The 18,962-nt window shown below is 44.5% G+C and overlaps 1 protein-coding gene across 10 annotated transcripts in view; it reads left to right on the top strand.

Moving 5' to 3' along the window:
• Nucleotides 1–18,962, top strand: part of magi1b (membrane associated guanylate kinase, WW and PDZ domain containing 1b) — a 129,201-nt gene that overhangs the window by 84,634 nt on the left and 25,605 nt on the right. For 8 of the 10 annotated variants that reach the window (XM_076751296.1, XM_076751280.1, XM_076751246.1 and 5 more), the window contains 8 exons: nt 1,280–1,505; nt 2,332–2,414; nt 3,432–3,467; nt 7,018–7,075; nt 8,019–8,149; nt 9,394–9,513; nt 11,923–12,108; nt 12,289–12,948. In XM_076751296.1, the coding sequence (XP_076607411.1) occupies nt 1,280–1,505; nt 2,332–2,414; nt 3,432–3,467; nt 7,018–7,075; nt 8,019–8,149; nt 9,394–9,513; nt 11,923–12,108; nt 12,289–12,948 (1,500 nt within the window). The remainder of the gene's footprint in view (nt 1–1,279; nt 1,506–2,331; nt 2,415–3,431; nt 3,468–7,017; nt 7,076–8,018; nt 8,150–9,393; nt 9,514–11,922; nt 12,109–12,288; nt 12,949–18,962) is intronic. The other 2 variants (XM_076751263.1, XM_076751313.1) reach the window with 1 other exon arrangement.

The following is an 18,962-nucleotide window of genomic DNA, read 5'->3' as shown; positions in this document are numbered from 1 at the left end:
AGTGGCTGGGAAGGGGTAAAGTGGGCCAGTCTGAAAAGAACTGGACAGAGAATGGAAGGGAATCAAGGCAGGATTGTATTTTGTGAGGGAGGATAAGCTCAGAAAATGAAGTAGGAGAAAGAGCACAAAGGGGGTGGAGAGAGAGAGGCACAGAGATCACTTTGGTGTGGTGAGGGGCTGCAGAACACAAGAGCTTCTTTGATTGGTGAGTAAGTGGTCTCGGGGTTTGACTACAACTGCCTGTATCTATGCATCCAAAAATGTAAAATAGTGCCATCTGGCTGCAAGAAGAAGAGGGTGGAGGGCTGAACAACATCCATTTTTGAGATGATTCGTAATGATATCATTAGTCCTTGGTAGGTCAAGTGTGTTTGACAGGGAGATTTTTTGGGAAGCCTGATGCTGACATCAGCGCTGTTTTTAATAGCTCTGTTAGTGATGATTGTGAATAATATTACACACTGCGCTCATTTTTTCATACCTCCTCTTGTGTGTTAGTAGGTCAGTCGGCATTGTAAGGAAGTTGACTCAGCGCTAAAGCTGTTTCCACCATGTGTTTTCAGAAGGTGGGACCAAAAGTTGTTTATTTGCCATCTGTGATTGTGTGAGCTGTGAGGGTGCCAGTCGAGTGTGAGCGTGAGAATGAGATAACAGGAAGCTAGGTGATAGCACTTCAGAGGCCATGGTTCTAGGTGTGAACTGCCCACTCTGCAGTCTTAACTGAAGTATGGCTGGAAGAAGTAGTTCAGGATAAATGGATGTACAGTAGTGTAACTCATTTTCATCCAAAAGTAGTGCGAAGAGCTTCGGAAGGCTCTTGGACTGAGGCAAGGGTCTCTAATAGCAAGATAAGACTTTGTAGAAACACTTGAACTGCTCTCATCTTGGAAGTGTTTGGACTGGCATAAGAAATGTGTCGTTGATGTGGACTCTGGAACATGTTACACAAAACGATTGCAAAATAGAAATTGTTGACTGCTTCCATTTTTCCCCCTCATCCTCAAAAATGTTTTTCCTCACACGTTATAGCCAACAACCCAGCTGAAACCTGCGCTGATGCTTTTTAATCAAATAAAGTCATCTCAGCTTGGGTGATATATAGACAATGGGAGAAGTTGTTTTTCTGCAAAAAGCCATTTGCAGCTGACATTCCTGGTTGATCATGTATTGAGGCGTCTCTCCTGGCACCTCAGTTGTTTTCACAGCTACCTTTTGTTCCTGAAAGTTTTTTCAGCATCTGTCAGTTAAAACTCAGCCATGTGTGCTTTAAATCCTTTAGGAGACTCTAGTGAATTAGACGAGATTCATCACTCGGTGCGCCCCTTTGCCCCCCGCCGGAGTGACCCACCCTACATTGGGACAACCCCCTCACCACCGGCCACCACGGAGAGCACACAGCAGACACACTCTCACCTGAGCCATCCTCCCCCTGAGGACCCGCTGGGACCTCTGCCTGACAACTGGGAGATGGCCTACACCGAGAATGGAGAGGTCTACTTTATAGAGTAAGTAACTCAAGACTTATGTACGCTCATAATGTTGTATGTCAGTGTTCACTTTTTAGTTTGTGCTGCTTAAGCTGGACCAAGCTTCACTGAAAGAGGTGATATTTTACGCATTTGTTTGCATGTGTTTGTAGATTTGCATCTATGTATATGGTTAAACTCATTGTAATTGGACAGCAAGTGTAAGACGAGGCAATGTCTCTCAGGCCTTCATAGGATTACCTTTAGTTTATGGGTGCAAATCAATGTTTTTCCTGAATATGATAGATAACAAGATGATGGAATATAAACCAAGATCACCGTTAATTTCTGCAGCCTCTGTCTCACACGGAGCTCCTTTATTTTACGACATGTAGCTAAACTTGAATGAAAAATATGGAAAAGTGATGTTTGCATGAAAGAAAGTTGAAGAAAAACTGACAGGAGGTGGCCTGGTGGTATTTTATAGTGGCAGTGTTTTCCCTCTCCAACAGTGGGAGAGCTTTTCCTCTAACAGATCGCACCAGAGCACTTTGTTTTCTTTGGACTTTATTTTATGAACACAGTTGTTATAAAAGACAGTGATGTTCAGTCTGCTTGAATTTTATAAATATCATAAAGAGATCAGAATAACCTCTGACTCCAACATCTCTTTGACAAAAAAAAAAACGAGTTTTGTCAGTCTTATGTGACTGAATATCCCCTCATTTCATCTTGAAATTTTCACTATAACCTTGTAATCTTGTCCGCGTCTTTGAAATCCTTCCTGCCGCACATCAGATGTGAGGATATAAGGATTATTTCTATCACCTTAAGTTAATTGTTTTTGTGTGTGTTCTCTGCTTAGCCACAATACAAAGACCACCTCCTGGATAGACCCTCGGTGCCTGGACAAGCCTCAGAAACCCCTGGAAGAATGTGAAGACGATGGTACGTCCATGTTTGAGTAGGATTACCTTTGAGTTTGTGTGTACATGTGAAGTCCTCTCCTTTCAAACACATTGTATGAACTGGTCTTCAACCTTTGTCTGTGAAAATGGGGGTTTCTACCAGGCTCTCTCCTCATTAATTAAGGACTATTAGAAAACCTCTTAATGAATAAACGAAAGCTAAGTAGTGTTAGATCCTCTTCATGTACGTGTTCGATAAGCTTGCCTTGTATTTAGTTAAATTTACATCTAGTTTCCCATGAGAGTTTTGCTCAATCTGACCAAAGACATGGCTTAGAAAACACCAAATACCGTCTTTCCCTTCTTATTTCCCAATATTGTGTTGCTGTGAAATTCAAAGATGTTTATAGACGAGTGGTGCTTCCCCCAGCAGCCCTTAGGTGTCAGTGTTGGGTCACAGAAAATGGCAGTGGGTGGCACTGCTCTGCTGTGCTTTCAGCTGTTTGTCAGAGCAAGATGCCCCACAGCTTCAAGGAATTGACGGCATCATGCGCATCATCTAACTCAAACAAGTGATGCCCTCCCCGACCTACACTGAGGCGTCCTGCCTGCTCACACACGCTTAGTGCAGAATTTCAACCACAAATAGGTACACAGAGGAATACATAACATTTTTCTTATGAGGCCATGTTGAAATCATCTTTCTTTCAGTAATAATGCTAATAAACTTTATTTATATTGCACATAAGGTGCATTACTTCTTACCAAATGAAACGTGAGAGCAGTTGTCATGTTATTACTGGCTGATACAGATTTAGGTTGGATAAAGTTCTTCCTCAACTCTGCTGCCTCAAACTGCATGCAGAGATTCAGTGATTTGGGAAGACATGCCTTGTGATTTTTCTGTACATGTATAACTTTGGTTAACTCCTGCCACCCAGTGGCCAGATGTGGTGGAGTGACTCACAGATGTGCACCTTCTCCCTCTCTGCCCCTCCCCTTCTATTTCCTTCCAACAATGATCCTGTGCTGCCGTGTGGTCCGTCCTGCTGAGCAGAAGGGGTACATACAGAGGAACTGGACAATGACCTAGGTAGGCTGTTCTCTCATTTTTTATACCATGCTGCTGCTACACAAACCTGTAATCATCCCACCCCTGGTGTCACCTTGGTTTCACACACATCTGGTTCACTGTGCAATTCAGAAAGTTTCAGATGAATTTCTAACATTTGAAAATGGGTTAGTGAAGATAATAGAGTCACAACAGTTAATAGTGCACATCTACATAATCACATGTACACCACCACTTCCAGTGGCTCATACAGAGTCATTTGACAGTTGGTGATAGATGACTGTGACAATGAGTCTAATTATCATGAAATGAGACATTATGCCATGCTGACGGAGATCTGACCTTTATCGAGCCTTCCCTCAGTACGTAGCTTTGATTTTGAACAAAAACACACCGTATGTGATCAGAAAACCGGCCTTGAACACATCTGTGAACTTACCCACGTGCCACCAGCCAGCCACACACACACATTTACACACAAAATGCTTGTACATCGGCAGATTGTCATTTCACACATAAGAGACGAGGGCTGATCCGAGGAAGATTGTTGTAATGATGATTTCCTAATGGGTGTCTGTCTGAGCCAGACGGCAACAGGCCTTTTTCCCTGTAGCCTATCAACACACTAACTAGCCTATCAGACACAGCCGCGCGGCCACTTGTGCGGGATAAATGGTGTCTGGAGATGGTGTCCTGCACCGATATGTATGAGTAATGAATGTCATTCCATCAGGAGATTAATGATTAATGATTGTCGTATCCCTTTATGATTAACATGTTCAGACCTGAAAGCACACTGAAACACACAGAACAATAAGTAGATAAATACACACATTTCCTTTTCTTTTGTCTTTTTATAGAATTGCAGTGAATCCATATTGAGTGAAAGAATGAAACTTCCCTGAAAAACAGCAGAAAAGCTTCCTTAGTTTGATTTGTAATCACTTCCCATTTTGTAAAATGGGATTAGAAAGGTTTTCATTTGCTCCAGAGACAGAAACTAATTCAAGAACCCTATTTAAGAATTGGCTCTGTGTTTTCATTATCTGCTAAAGCTGCATTAATCAATATTTTTTCTATCAACGTTCAGTCAAATGACTGTATGTAATGCGAAGAGGTCAGACATGGAGACTCTTCAAACTCTTATTTTGCAGCAGCCAGTCAGTGTTTTTTCAGCAAACAACAATAAAAACAGGACAAAGCAAAAAACATCACATGCAAAAAAAAAAAAGTTGACCACACACTGTGAAGGTGACCGCACGGTCTGCAGGGCCTCAGGCTCTTTAGCACCTGCCATGTTTAAGCATTCGAAAGAGCTGTCGTGTTGTAATCGTCAGATCAGACGAGCCCCATGTCCGTAAGAAAGCCCTTGACTGGACAAACGTTCTGAATAGTTATTGATCAGCACAATCCAATACAGGTGGGCAAAGAAACGGAATTAACTTCAGTCCTCTGAGGAGGAGCAGACTCAAGCGTTTCATGAACGCTGAGAGACACACACACACACACACACACACACACGCACACACACAAAAACACACACACACAAGTGCCTCTGCGTCATATGTGTTTACTCAAGAGAAATCAATCACAGCTCTGAATCAAGAGAATGAGATGCAAACAGTTAAACATACAATTCATCACGCTTGACTCTCCCTTGAATTCACAATATGTTCTGGAAGGTGGGATGTGGGCAGGGGGACAAGAGTGAGAAGGAAATGCTGCTTAATGAGTTCCAGGCTTCTCTCTCTTTGTCTTCCTCATTTGCCTTTCCACTCACTGAAATGTATACCATATTGTTCAGATGGTTGCAGCAGCAAACGCCCTCTCTCTCTCACACTCACACTCACACACACACACACACACACACACACACACACTCACACACACAGGTGCTCCTCCAGGAGCAGAACTAGCGCAGTGTGAAATCAAGTGGGTGATTAAAATTTTGCGTGAGGCGAGGCGGGACTGCATTCCATTTAACGTTCCAGTCGAAAACATCTGAATGATGATTCACCATGCCTGCTTTGTGGGTTCACCCTGTACCGCAACGCTATAGCTGTAACCTTGCTTTCCCTTTTTATAGCCTTTTCGTGCGAGTTGCATTTAGAAGGTGCAGAAAATATGGAATGATAGTAACTGCATGAGACTGACTAATCTGATTTCACATTTGTCCGTGGTTGCTTTGAGTCAGTTTTGCTCGCAAGCCATGGCAACCTGGCCTGACAAACTTTAATCTGTGCTCTGTTTGTGTGTGTGTGTGTGTGTGTGTGTGTGTGTGTGTGTCATGTACAGACAATTTAAACATCCCCATCTGGCTTGTTTTATTTTCATCTGCTGCTGACTCCACTCCAACCAAGGGCTCTCCTCGTTAGAAAGCAGAGGGAGGCTCTCCAAGTTGAATGATTGTAATTACCATCTACTTCCACACAGGGCAAGGCTTAATTGGCTGAGGGTAATATGTAAAACTGATACATCACAAGAGAGGACTATTGGACAATTTGTGTTTGTAGCCAATTAGAAGCCTCTGACATTTTCTATGTGGACGCCAGCCAATAATCATCGCTGCTGCAATCAGACGACAGAACTGAATGAGATGGCTCCAGTGGTGATAATGACATCACTCCCTGGCAAACACTGTAAAAATACAGCATGTTGGCACCATTGGGCAATTACGCACTGCTGAAGTGGGCCCAGTCATATTCATATCTTTCCCTAATCATCGTTGATTACAATGAATTTCACTTTTACTCCCTACAAAAGTCTGTAGAAGTGTCTGTGTTGCGTGCTTGCATCACTGTGAGGAAGCAGCTGCTTTCAGTGGCACCTCCCTGAATAAAGCAGCTTATCAAGTCAAGTCAAGGATGCGGCACAGGTGAAGTCAGGTCTGCAATATATTCACACACGAGCAGGGTGACTTATGTAAAACATGGAGGACACAAACACTCGCAGACAATAGGTGACACTACCAAGGACAGGCATCGTCTCACTAATACAGACAACAAATTGATGAGAAGTGTGCTTCTCTGCTGTGTTCGCTGGACTGTTGTGGTACAAGGAAAAGAAAAGGACATTGTCATTATGTAAAAACAAGAAATCGTTCAATCATTTTCTCACTTTCCCTCCATATTGTTTTCATACAATAGTTTCAAAGCCTGGGTCGCTCCTCCTTCTCCCCTTTACTTGTCTTTCCCTCCTGCTTTCTGTGCTCTCTGCCTTCCCTCTCTCTGACCCCTTCGCCACTCCTTTCTCCAACCTCCTTTCATCTCTCCATCCCTCCATTCATCCACCCATCTCTGCCCAGGGGGGTCTTGCTCTGTTCTTATCTGATGTGTGGAAATGTCAGCCATGTGAGGGGACAGGGACGGGGCAGCCAGACAGCCTGTGAATCTGTTGAGTCACTCTAGCCCTGGAGACTGACTGACAGGCAGACACAATGTGAGCCAAAAGGTCTCTACTGGGCTTGCCTTTAATGGCTCAATACGTGCCCCCCCACCTCCACAGCAACTTCACAGCCTTGAGTTTTTCTCGCTTCCTCTCACTCTCTCATTTTTCTCCTTTTTTTTTTCAGAACTTCCACCAGGATGGGAGAAAATAGATGATCCAGTCTATGGGGTCTACTATGTTGAGTAAGTGAGCGGGAGCAGTATGTAAAGGCACCCAGCACCACACAAGGGCACAGGCAGACGCCGCACACACACACACACACACACACACACACACACACATGCATGCAGAAAGAAAGAAGAAGAAATTGCCTGCTTGATTTTTCTTCCTGCACATAAATCGAAGTGCTTTCATACATTTCCATTCAAACAAAAGAAACTCTTGACCCCAATGTAAATAGGAGAAGCTCTTGTTTATGTACAGTTCTGACAGCCAGATTTCACTTCAACTATTTTGGTCTTTTGTGTACTGGAGAATGTAGCCCATTTTGTTTGTGTCATTATCATTTGGGAAAACATGCAGCGAGTGTGTATGTGTGTGTGTGTGTGTGTGCATATGTGCATGTGTGCATCTCATCTTGTGTGAAGCTCCTGGGCATCAGCATTAATACGAATATGTTTCATGCGTTTTTGATGTTGTTCAAAGCAACACCTGGGGGCTGAAGGTTGTGGCATTTCTATTTTTTTTCCTCTTTGTCTCTGCCTCTAATATAGTTTTTTTTTCCCTAACAGACATTATTCACCATTTCCTTCATTTGCTGTATAATGTGGTGCTTTCAGGTGTAATTTCTCGGTGCTGGTAGGTTTGTAGGAAACCTTCCAGGGTTGGTGTGTGATGTGAAAGATGTTTGTAGTTTCTGTGAAATAACTATCATCAAAATGGGATTTATGCAAATGTTTGTGGACGCGATTGTGTCACGCATGTCTCAGAGAGGGACTCCTGTGTAAGTACGGATGGATTCATGCGTATTGTACTGCTGTGTATTAGTCAAAGCTTATCGCGTCTCTCTCCTCCCTCTCTATCTTTCTCTTCTTTCTGCCCCCCCCCCGCGCTCCACTTCCTCCTGTCCTTCATTTCATATTCCTCAACCTCCATCCACACATCCCTTTTTCCACCATCCTAAAGTCATATCAACAGGAAGACCCAGTATGAGAATCCAGTGTTGGAGGCTAAGAGGCGCAGGCAGCTGGAGCAGCAGCCTCAGCAGCCTCAGCCCCAGAGCCAGCAGCCACCTGAAGGTGAGCGCTACATCCGAGGTTCGTTCACAAGCCCCCACCAAGGGCGTCATTTCCTTTCTTTCTATTCATGTGTGTGACTGAGTTGTTTGCATATGTCTCTCTATGTGTGTGTGAGATTGTGTCTTTATAACAATAATTGCAACAGCACTTGATGTTGCCTGCTATTGCCTTATGATTTGCTAAGTGCCCTTCCATAAAGGCATAACTATTATTTGCGGCTGTGCCGTTCAGCCTTTTTGAAGTTAATTTCTGTTTTCTGTGTTGCTTTCGGATGCTTATTTGTGGTAATATCTTGAAAGGTTTTTCTCTTAGCTGAGGACAGGTAAGTTTGGCTTCAACCGAAAATGAGCTGCCTGCCAAAGAGAGTCATTTAATAAAACACTAAGTGCTACCAGTCATAACAGTGATAATGTAGCCTGCACAGCTGCCAAAACTCAACCGACTGGCAACCTTAGGCTGCTCCTGCTTCCTTTCTTAAGCCTTGTGTATTCACAGGACGCCCCGCAGAGAGATTAATTGTAAAGGCAAGCCGGCCCACATGGGAACTCTCCTATCACGCTCTACCTTCTGCTCATTCAGCAGAAATCATTCGCATCCACTCGATTACCTGCTGGCTTTTCCCCCGTCTGAAAGCTCAATCTCCCTTCAAAAAAACTCGATACCTTCAAGCGGGGTTTTTACCCATTTTTCGCCTCCGAATTGATTCTATCACCCTGTTAAGAATATTAATGAAGGGTGTAGTCTGATCGGTGCTGTGATGCTGTAACAAGGTGATTAATCAAAGATGGTAGCCATTACGAAGAAATGGGTCGCTTTAGTTTCACACAGCTCCATTTGTATTTAATAGGTGAGATTTAAAATGGTGCTAAAAGCTCGATAAAGTTTGTGCGACCTGTTTAACCCAAATTTGCATGTTATCTTAGCGTTGCTCAGTGGGGAGCTGTGAAACTGTAATGTAGGTTTCACACCATATCTTTGTAGTTGAGCCACTTCCATTCACGTGTTGCTCTGTGGGGAGGTTTTGTAGCTGAATATCAGGCAGTCATCACACCAGGAAATGTAGAATTTTCACAGAGAATTTTCAGACCTATTCCTTCACAAGTTCCTCTGGCTTCATAGAAAGCCAAATGGCTTTTTCCCAAACACACAGCACAGTAGGCCATGTTGTCCCAGAGCCCTTGGCCCCAGTTTCTTCCCCAAGTAGGGCAGCTGTGCACCTGTTTAGACCCCATCTAGAGAATATGTGCCTCTTGCTGTTGCAGAATGGATCGAGGACTCTGCGTTGGCAGGGGCCCCGCTGGCCAGCTATGCTGCCAACCACCAGGAGACCTACAGGGACCCTCAGACAGGACCACCAGTGCCCAACGCAATGGGACAAAAACGTAAGTTGCCACCTCTTACAGAAGTAAGGTCTGAAACTCCATGAAAAAAGGATCACTCATTACTTTTCTGTTTCTTGGCAGTGTTACCCAGAGCGACTTATTATGAGATAAACCAAATTCAGTTTGTGCAGTGTAGTTTGTTTTCCTGAGCCGGCGCCTCAGGGTATGTTTGCGTCTTCATGATGGGGGACCAGTTATGAATTGACATTATAAAGCTGCTCTCTGTATAAGTTTCATCATATATTCTTGATAAATAAAACAAAATTGAACTCATTTGTTATGTACAGTAGATCATGTTTTTCCAGGAGAGCACTTGAGGCAGTGTTTCTATTTTCTTCAGCTAAATACGACTCGTCAAGTTCAGGTTTACTTCATACGTGTGCTCCCTCTGTGTTTACTGTGGCCACGTGTTGCTTTTCATTGGACCCTCTGTTATGCTGTTCCCTTTTCTGGATCAAATAATGGCCTGATTTCACCCACCATTTAGCGATACACACACCCACAGACACAGTGTCTAGCCGTGACTGTGTGTTTCCTCCTCCTGGCTGCCAGCTCCTTTTATACCAGCCTCCCACTAGCAGCTTGTCTAATTAGCACAGCCATGGCGGAGAATTAACTGCCTCACCCTGTCTTTCCCTCTCACTCTCCCTTGCTGCTCTGTTGGCCGTCTTTTCCTTTTTCCCTAATCGATCCCTTTATTTTATGGCCCACATTCGCCATGTTGCTGCCTTTTGTCTCGTCTCCTGCCACTCTCCGCTGTAGTCCGGTAGTGGGATTCTGTCCATCATTCTGTCTTTCGATCTCGCTTTCTGACTTTGCTCTTCTGTTTTGACATTCCTCCAGAGAAAGGCATCATTTGAAATCTCTTTATCTAACCACCTACTTTCATGTTTTTTCCTGCTTCCTGGTCCGTTCTTACATCTCCGGATCCCTTGTGGATACAGCCACCGTCTACGTTCACAGTTTTGTTACATTTCTCCAGTTGTGAGACATCGCACACACGCACGCACACATGCATACACACACAGAAAAAACACCACAAACACAAGGACATCAGCTGACTCCAAGGATAATGCATTTTTCATTGAATGCATAAGATGTAGTACTAGCATAGCACAACGCAGCCACAAAGCACACATTCCTCTGTGACCCCCCCCCCCATAACACTCTACATCTCCTTCTCCCTGTTTGCTTTCATTCTTTCCTTCACCTCTGCCAACATATCTTTATGCATTTGTGTGAAGTAATTTGTGTGCAGGAATTTTCTGTAGTATTTGGCTCACATTGTGTCTATTAATAGACAGTCACATCTCACCTTGTTCATCTGTTGATCCCCATTACTCCCATTCTCTACAGTGAAGCCAGTGGATGAATACCTCATTCAGTTTTTTTTTTCTGTATTTTGACTGATTCCATCTCACATCTTTCTTCAGTTTATCCTAATGCCACATAATGAGGTAGAGAAAGCAAGAAGAAAAAGGATGACTGAGTAATTGGGTTCAGATTGCAGTGTTTGAGCACTTCTCTTGACTTATGATTACTGCGAAATGTGTTTCCGTGTTAATTAAACTCTCACAGCCAATTCTGAATGATGGAGAAGATGTCTTGCTGGCGTTCTCCAAGGAAGAAACCTCTCTCATGCAAATGCTTTTGTCATGTAACCTTCTTGGATTTGAGGATGTCACATTTGATTTCATTACTCAAAAACCTGGTGCCTCTCTGTAAATAGAAAGCCACCATTAAATGTGAAAGATACACTGCATACGAGGCAGTCAAGACGCTGAAATAGTGTAATTCAGCTTGCACCATGTCGACTTAAAAAACTATGTATGTGTGTCCTTTTTGATGTTTTAACTGACTGGTGTGCAGGCTGTTTGAGAATGTGTTTTGCCTTTGACTCCATGCACTTTTACCAGGTAATCAATATAGCCTTAGTCAGCACAAGTACAGGATCAGTATAAGATGCTTTACAAGCATCATACCACACATAATGAAATCAAACACAGTGGCTAGATACTGCCCATAGACTCACCCTCAGTCCCAGGCAGTGGGTAACAGAGGGCAGCAGTGGCTGATGCCTGGAGGAGGTTTGGATTGATTGGAACTCTATACTTGTCCTTCCAATTCACTTTTAACCTAATTAATCTATTTATTATAATGAGCCTGTTTTGACTCAGTCATTGGACCAGAACACACACACACTGCCATTATGCTAATTTTAAGTGGTTGCACTGATCGCTAAGAGTAAAGGTTAGTTGTGTGTTAAGATTAATGTTAAGTGTTAATGTCTTTGAAGAGAACCCTTTTCATGCCAGTGAGCATTTTACTGCAGTCCAGAATCAGTCACCAGAAAAAGAACCTAAAACTGCTGGATTCGTGTTGTGCTGAATTATCTGTTTGCGTGTTCAGGAGGGAAGCCTTTCTTCACCCGTAACCGATCTGAGCTGAAGGGGACTTTCATCAACACCAAGCTGAAAAAGAGTCGTCGGGGCTTCGGTTTCACTGTTGTGGGAGGCGACGAGCCAGACGAGTTCCTGCAGATCAAGAGCCTGGTCCTGGATGGACCTGCCGCCCTCGATGGCAAAATGGAGACAGGTTGGTGAACTAAATGTATCAATGTTTACAAAGAAGGAACTCTGCTTCTGAATATTGCTTTCGTTTGATCGTCTGAATACTGATTGTATTTAAACAGTGTGTATAAGTAAGGAGGCTAAAACTTTGCTTTGACAGATTCCTTACTTACAAGCTAACCTCTCCCTCTTCTCCACCTCTAAGGTGATGTGATCGTGAGCGTCAACGACACGTGTGTGCTAGGCTACACCCATGCGCAAGTTGTGAAGATCTTCCAGTCCATCCCAATTGGCTCCATGGTCAACTTGGAGCTGTGCCGTGGCTACCCACTGCCCTTTGACCCCGATGACCCCAACACCAGCCTGGTTACCTCAGTGGCCATACTCGACAACAAAGAGCCCATCATTGTCAACGGCCAGGAGGCCTCCAACAGCTACGACTCGCCGTCCAGCCATGGCAGTCAGAACAACAACAACGGCTCGACCAACGGCGGAGCACCCCTCAACGGCCTCCCCAGACCCCACAGCCCCTCGGCGGAGGTGGCCTCTGACACCTCTTCCCAGCACGGCTACCCCAGCGACGTGGTCACCCTGGCCTCATCCATCGCAACGCAACCCGAGCTCATCACTGTACACATGGAGAAAGGAGACAAGGGCTTCGGCTTCACCATCGCCGACAGTCCCGGAGGTGGAGGCCAGAGAGTGAAGCAGATTGTAGACTACCCGCGCTGCCGCGGCCTCAAGGAGGGGGACATCATCGTGGAGGTGAACAAGAGAAATGTGCAGAGCATGTCTCACAACCAGGTGGTCGACCTGCTCAGCAAGTGTCCCAAAGGCAGCGAGGTCACCATGCTGGTACAGAGAGGTGAGTGGAGGCTGATCTCTCCTTATGTACACCTACTGTCTCGCTGAATTTGTCATTCATATTGTAACTATGAGAGCAGATGGAGATGAGGAAGATGGAGCAAGCAGGTGTCAAGTTTTATGGTGGTTTCTGATTTATGTGTCCATATGTCGAAGTACTGTAAAGCACAACAAACCCTTCCCATGAATCAGTTTGATACTGAGGACATAAAATAAGAGGCTCCTGCCTTACAGGCTGTTCCAGCTCACATACAGCTCTTTTATTGACACACATACTTATTTATTAATGTAAATAGAGGTTGGAAGCAAAAAAAAAAAAAAAAAGAAATCACAAAGAAGACTTTAGGCATGGATAATTATGGTATGGAAGGAGGGAAGGAGCCGCAAAGGAAGTTCAAATAGCATCTAAGGAAGAGAGCGTGAGGTGGTTATACTGAGTAGCACTGGCAGTCAGAACATCATAGCTGTCTTGAAATGGAAAAGAGGCAGAGAGAAGGAAAAGTAAAAAAGGAAGATTGGGGAACTGTGAAAAGAGGGAAAACACAGGAGAGAAACTCAGCCCAGAATATTCCCCCTCTCTTTCCCTGTCTGTCTCATACTCAGCTTCTCTCTCTGCCCAGGTTCTGATCCACCCCCCTCTGTTTCTGTCAGCTGTTTGTGTTGGCACATGTCTAGTTTATTTTAGGCTTTTAGTGTACTCCCATGTCAAAGTTGGTTTCTTTAAGGATGCCACCAGTTGTGCTCGTGTGCCTTTTATCCACCCACATGGCTATCTGGCTTGATGGGAGCTGAAGTCTGTGACATTTTATACTGTTAACATACATTATCAGTGTTAGTTGGTCAGTGTCAGTGCTGCAAAAACCGTGTAAAAGCATGCGAATACTGCTTTTCAGTGTGCACCACTCAGCTTTTGTCATGGTTTTTGATTGAAAATCACTGTCGCACAGAAGCACTAAATGGAAACAAAGCAACTGTGAATGGAGAATAAAACTGAAATGATTGAATTTCGGTATTTTCCCTCCAATCCCCCTCAGACTCGCAGACCTCCAGAGCTCTAAACGCACTGTGTGATACAAGTAATTGGACTATTTTCTCTGTCAGACTGTCCATAGCTTGCTTTTGGGGCTTATTAATTCAAGTAACTAAAAGGTTTTTTGTGTGTGTGTGCACACGCAGAGTTTATCTCCTCTGTAGGGTTAAGCGCTCAGAACTGTCAAGGGAAATTGGTCAGATGAATGGCGGCCAAGTCGCATTGTAGTCTCACATTGAGTCCCTGTCTTTCTTTCTGTCTTTTTATCTACATGTGTGACTCCGTCTCAATTTGTATCTCTGTCTCTTTCTCCTTGTTGTCACACTCTGTCTTTGTCTCGCTGCTTGACACACACTCCAAACACACACAGACCAATTGTTCCACTCCCTCTCACTGACTTTTTGCTAATGAATAGCATTTCTTCATCATGCTACTGTACACAGTCCCATAAAGTGATACAGCTTCATCATGGGCAGGGGCTTAATGGGCTGTTAGTAATACAGAAGGCCATTTAGCTAGGCTTGTGTAAACAAAGTGACTGGCTTTGGTAGCCTCAGGCAGACAGATATGACTGTGAGAGACAGAATGGCACTGAGCTAAAAGACAACGGTATGGATGATGATAAGGCCTAAGAAGCATTTTAATTGAACCAGCATTACTACCGCTTTTATCCTACTTAGGGTTTGGAAAGAAGGATGACAGTCAACAGAGAAACACACAAACACAGGAAGGCTATAATACACTATATATTAAAGCCAGATTAATATATAGTGTATTATAGCCAGACCTGCCTTTCTGGGGCTCCATGCAGACTATTAGAGTCTGCTCGCTGCACTTCACCCATTTGAACATTTAAGTACCAAATGCTGGCTACTGTGTGCTTAACAAAGAACCCCTCTGATGACGAGCCACTAACACCACAACACAGCCTGTAATTAGTGGGCCAAAGTACAAATTGGACCAGTGCAGTGTGTCTACTTCTTTCTTTTAGGGATGAGTATCAAATCTCCATTTTTTTATTTTAGGTACCAACTGAAACATGTTGCACTGAGTAGCGCTGAGTATCAAAAGCTGTCAAGTCCTAAACCCTGGCTCTGAATCCCTCACTTTCTTCCCTCGCATGTTTTATCCTGTCAGCAGTGTAATGTTGAATGATGAATTTGTTTGCATCATGTGTTACTATACATCAACACCCCACCTGCACTGAATTATTCTAGTCATGCATGTTGCCAATACACACATACACAGTCACACTCATGAGAACATAAACCAAGGTTCTCGACACGGTACCTTAATTACTCTCCCACTCTTAGTCTCTTCACAGCTTTCACACTCCGGCTCACTCTACCAGTAGCAGCGAGGCACGCTGGCCTCTAATTGGGGTCCTGATGTCAGCTTTGCTTATCATACACATACGTCTCTCTTGTGCTCTCTTTCACTCTCACTCTCCTTCCATCCTTCAAAAATCTCTCCTACCATGAGCAAACACCGCTTGTGCATGCGTGCACACACACACACAGTCAGTTTCAGTCCCAACATGGGGACTCGTGCACCCAATTATAGGTTTGCAGCAGATAGACCCTGGTACAGTCTTAATTGGTGGAGATCCACCCCTCCTCCAACCATCCATCCCCCTTTTCTGCTTCTATTCCCCCACTGCCAGTATGTAGATTCACACCCGCTCGCCCACATGAAGATTGGAGCCAATCCCTGAGGAGCGCACTCGTTAAGGCAGCTGGGCGCTACAGTGTCCCCCCTCAGCCTTCTCTCCACCGCCTTTCTCACAGTGTGTGAGCATGTGCGCGAGTCATATTGCGTGAAATTGTGAATGTGTGTTTCCATCCCACACCAGCCACAGCGAGCTGAATGTTTGATGCAATCTTAGTGTGAAAACCTGGCAGTGTGAAGCTCGTTCGATGGATTTGCTTTCATCAGTCTGAGCAAGCTACATTATCGCTGAATAATCTTTGTGACCCCTTTGGTCCAGTGAATACATGCAGAGGGAGAGCCACCCACAGGTTGGTGTGTCAGGTTAAAGCAGTGTTTCGTAGGTTAAGCACATGAAACACAGAGGTTTTAGAGACATTTTGCATTCTTGAAACGTACTGCCTGTAAGCACACAGGCATGATTTATTACTTCAATCAGGTCTGTGTTTTGTGATACATCGTTCTTTCATTTGTCTAATTACACTGCTCTAATGTGCTCATTTTCCCCCGTCTGTCTTCTCCTGCCCCCACTGATGCTCTGACATAACTCATTTTGGCCCCCGATTGTCTTGCCGTACCATGGCGTTAATTTCCTCTCCCGTGTTCCCTTTTAAAAGGTGTAAATGTTACAGGGTCTGTAGAGATGCATACACCTGCTGTACAGCCTTTTGTCAGCGAAAACTCATTTGGGTGTAGCGTTCGTGGAACACAGCCTCTGAATAGCCCAGCAGCTCCTGTCATTAGTCAGCTATAGAAAAATAAAGCTCATTTGTCTCACATGGATGTAGAGTCGTGTTCTACTCAATTTTTCTTTTTCTTTCTTTCTTTTTTTTTTCTTACCTGTTAGTAAGGCCTGGCAGGTGCTGCAATGAATGCAGGGTAATTTGTGCTTGGCTGCAGCAACAGCTTGTAGCCATTTGCAGGAAATAAAAGGAAAGGTAGCTGCAGTGGGTGAAGGGAGAGGAAGAGAGCTGTGGATGGAAGGATGTCAGAGGATCAGAGAGGTGATAAAAGAGCGGCGCAGAAACCCCCATGATGCTCTTCTTTGCTCTCTCGATCTCTCCCTCGATCTCTCTCTCTCTCACACTCTCGTTCTCACTCTTTTCACTCTCTGCCTCTTTGCCTCTCTCCCCCCACTTCATGAGTCATCAATCAACGGTGACACATTAGTCGCTGCTGGGCAATCAGGCCTCGCACTCCTCTCAGAATGAGAGATGGACCTTTTCTTTCCTCCCACGTAGCCAGCGGACAGACAAATGGCAGGTTGAGGGACTAACACAGACAAGAGGTGTTAAAGTATTTTGCAAATGTCAGTGTATTTGATGAACCCCCTCCACCGTGCAGTCACTTTGCTCGTTTTCTTTAAATATATGGCAAGTTAAATACCCAAGGACAGGTCTGAGATCTGAGGTTGACTGCATGGCTACTTGGAAATCTCTTAAGAGCAGCCATCTACGTAGCATAGTGTTAAAGCACGTTGTTTACCTTTGTGTGGGTTTCCCCTCATTGCCTTTAAGTGCGGTTTAAAGGAGATTTATTGTACCCTTGAAGACAGATGGGGCTGAAATCTGTGTTTTCCTTTGTTTTGTCATGGACATGTGGCTTAAAGAGGGTAAAAACACAAATAGATCATTGCCACGCTAGACAGCTCTTATTGGCATAATGTTGGGCAAGTGGACCGACAGCTTGTAATCTCCTCTTGTCAAAAAGCACTCCATGGATCAGTGTTCTTTGAGGACACGGACACATAGGCCCAAACGCAATTACGTGAACTCACATAACCCACATAAACAAACTCGCAGTTACCGTCATGCACATTCATAAGGCCCATATAATGTGGACAGTCTTGTACACACCCATTAGACAGAGATAAACGTTGATGATGGGTCCCTGCACAGACCAAAGCAGAAAATCAATTCTCTGAATGGGCAGGAAGCGTCGCATTTTTGCCCACTTCGCATTAAAAATTCTGCTGACTGTACGTTCCAAAGGCACCATAACGAACAGCATTGCAGTCCTGGAAAGCAATGATGGGGGAGCAGCCTGCCCACTAGGTGCCCACCATTCACCTTCGCACTTTTGTGGCTAGCTTGAGGCTTGTGCCTCTGAATCATCCGCTTGTTGCACGAGAGACAAGGTGAGCCTCTCTCTCCCCCACTTCCCACCAGTCTCCCATGCCATCATATCTCCCATTGTAAATCTCCACTGTCACACCATCCTTTGTTTCTATGACAATCCTCTGCAGATAATCTGTGCTGGGGTCTCCTCTTGTTGGATGTGTGCATATGGTGGAGGAGGGGATTTCACCGCTGCCACAAGAAAGAAGGCAGAGTGCAAGAAAAGAGAAAGCACTCCTGGATTCTATTTCTTTTAATAATAATGCACCATGAACTTCTTTGAATTTTTTTTTAATTCACTTTCTGCATGCATGCTCTTTCCGGTCATCTCTGCTATCTATTTCATGACACCGGTAGGCCCCTCGGTCACATTTAATTTCACTGTTTATACACACACACATAGAGAAAGCTAAATAAAGCTGTACTCTGCAGGGCTGTCACATCCTGGCTCCTGATGTACACAGCTGATGTGAGCCTTTCACTCCTTGGAGACAGTCTGTCAGTTCCCTATCGTCACCAGGCGCTGTCGCCACAGTGACAGATGGACCTGCCTGTTGGAAGCCATCACTCCTCGCCGAGATCTGCCGACACGTACACACACGCGGGCACTGTGGACAGACAGCATAATCTGCTTAGTAATGGGTTCCGTTTAGTGACTGCTGTGCTGCCAGGTTGTTGCAACAGTTCCTGTCTGTTGAGGGGTACTGTACAACGGCTGAGGGTACAGTACTTCCTGTCAGCCTGTGCCCACCCGCTCTATCCCAGTACAATGAAAACCAGGGCTCCTTTGGCAGCTTCGTTTTCATCTTTCTTCTATACAGATCTCAGCTCTGTGTCGGTGCTTTCTTGCATTTAGTTGCATTTATTCCACCACACGTTGGACCACTATGTCAGTGTTTGTCCACCATGCACTGTCTTCACACTGCCAGAATTTAACCAGCTGTGGGGCTGTCATAGGAAAAACAAGTTGTATTCGCTGAAATTTATGGAGTTTTGCCCCAGGCGTTGAAACAACGTGAGTGTTATTCTGTCAAGCTCAATACAAAATTTACTGCAATACTTAAATATGATGCGCACTATTACTGTTATTTTGGCTTTATTGGAGTTAATAAATAATCAGTTGATGTATCATTAACATTAACTCTAGAGGTTTTGTGCCAC

This window comes from Chaetodon auriga, chromosome 2 (assembly GCF_051107435.1).
Source record: "Chaetodon auriga isolate fChaAug3 chromosome 2, fChaAug3.hap1, whole genome shotgun sequence".
NCBI lineage: Eukaryota > Metazoa > Chordata > Actinopteri > Chaetodontiformes > Chaetodontidae > Chaetodon > Chaetodon auriga.
The sequence above is the reverse complement of the archived record's forward strand: the minus strand, read 5'-3'. Positions and strand labels throughout refer to the sequence as shown.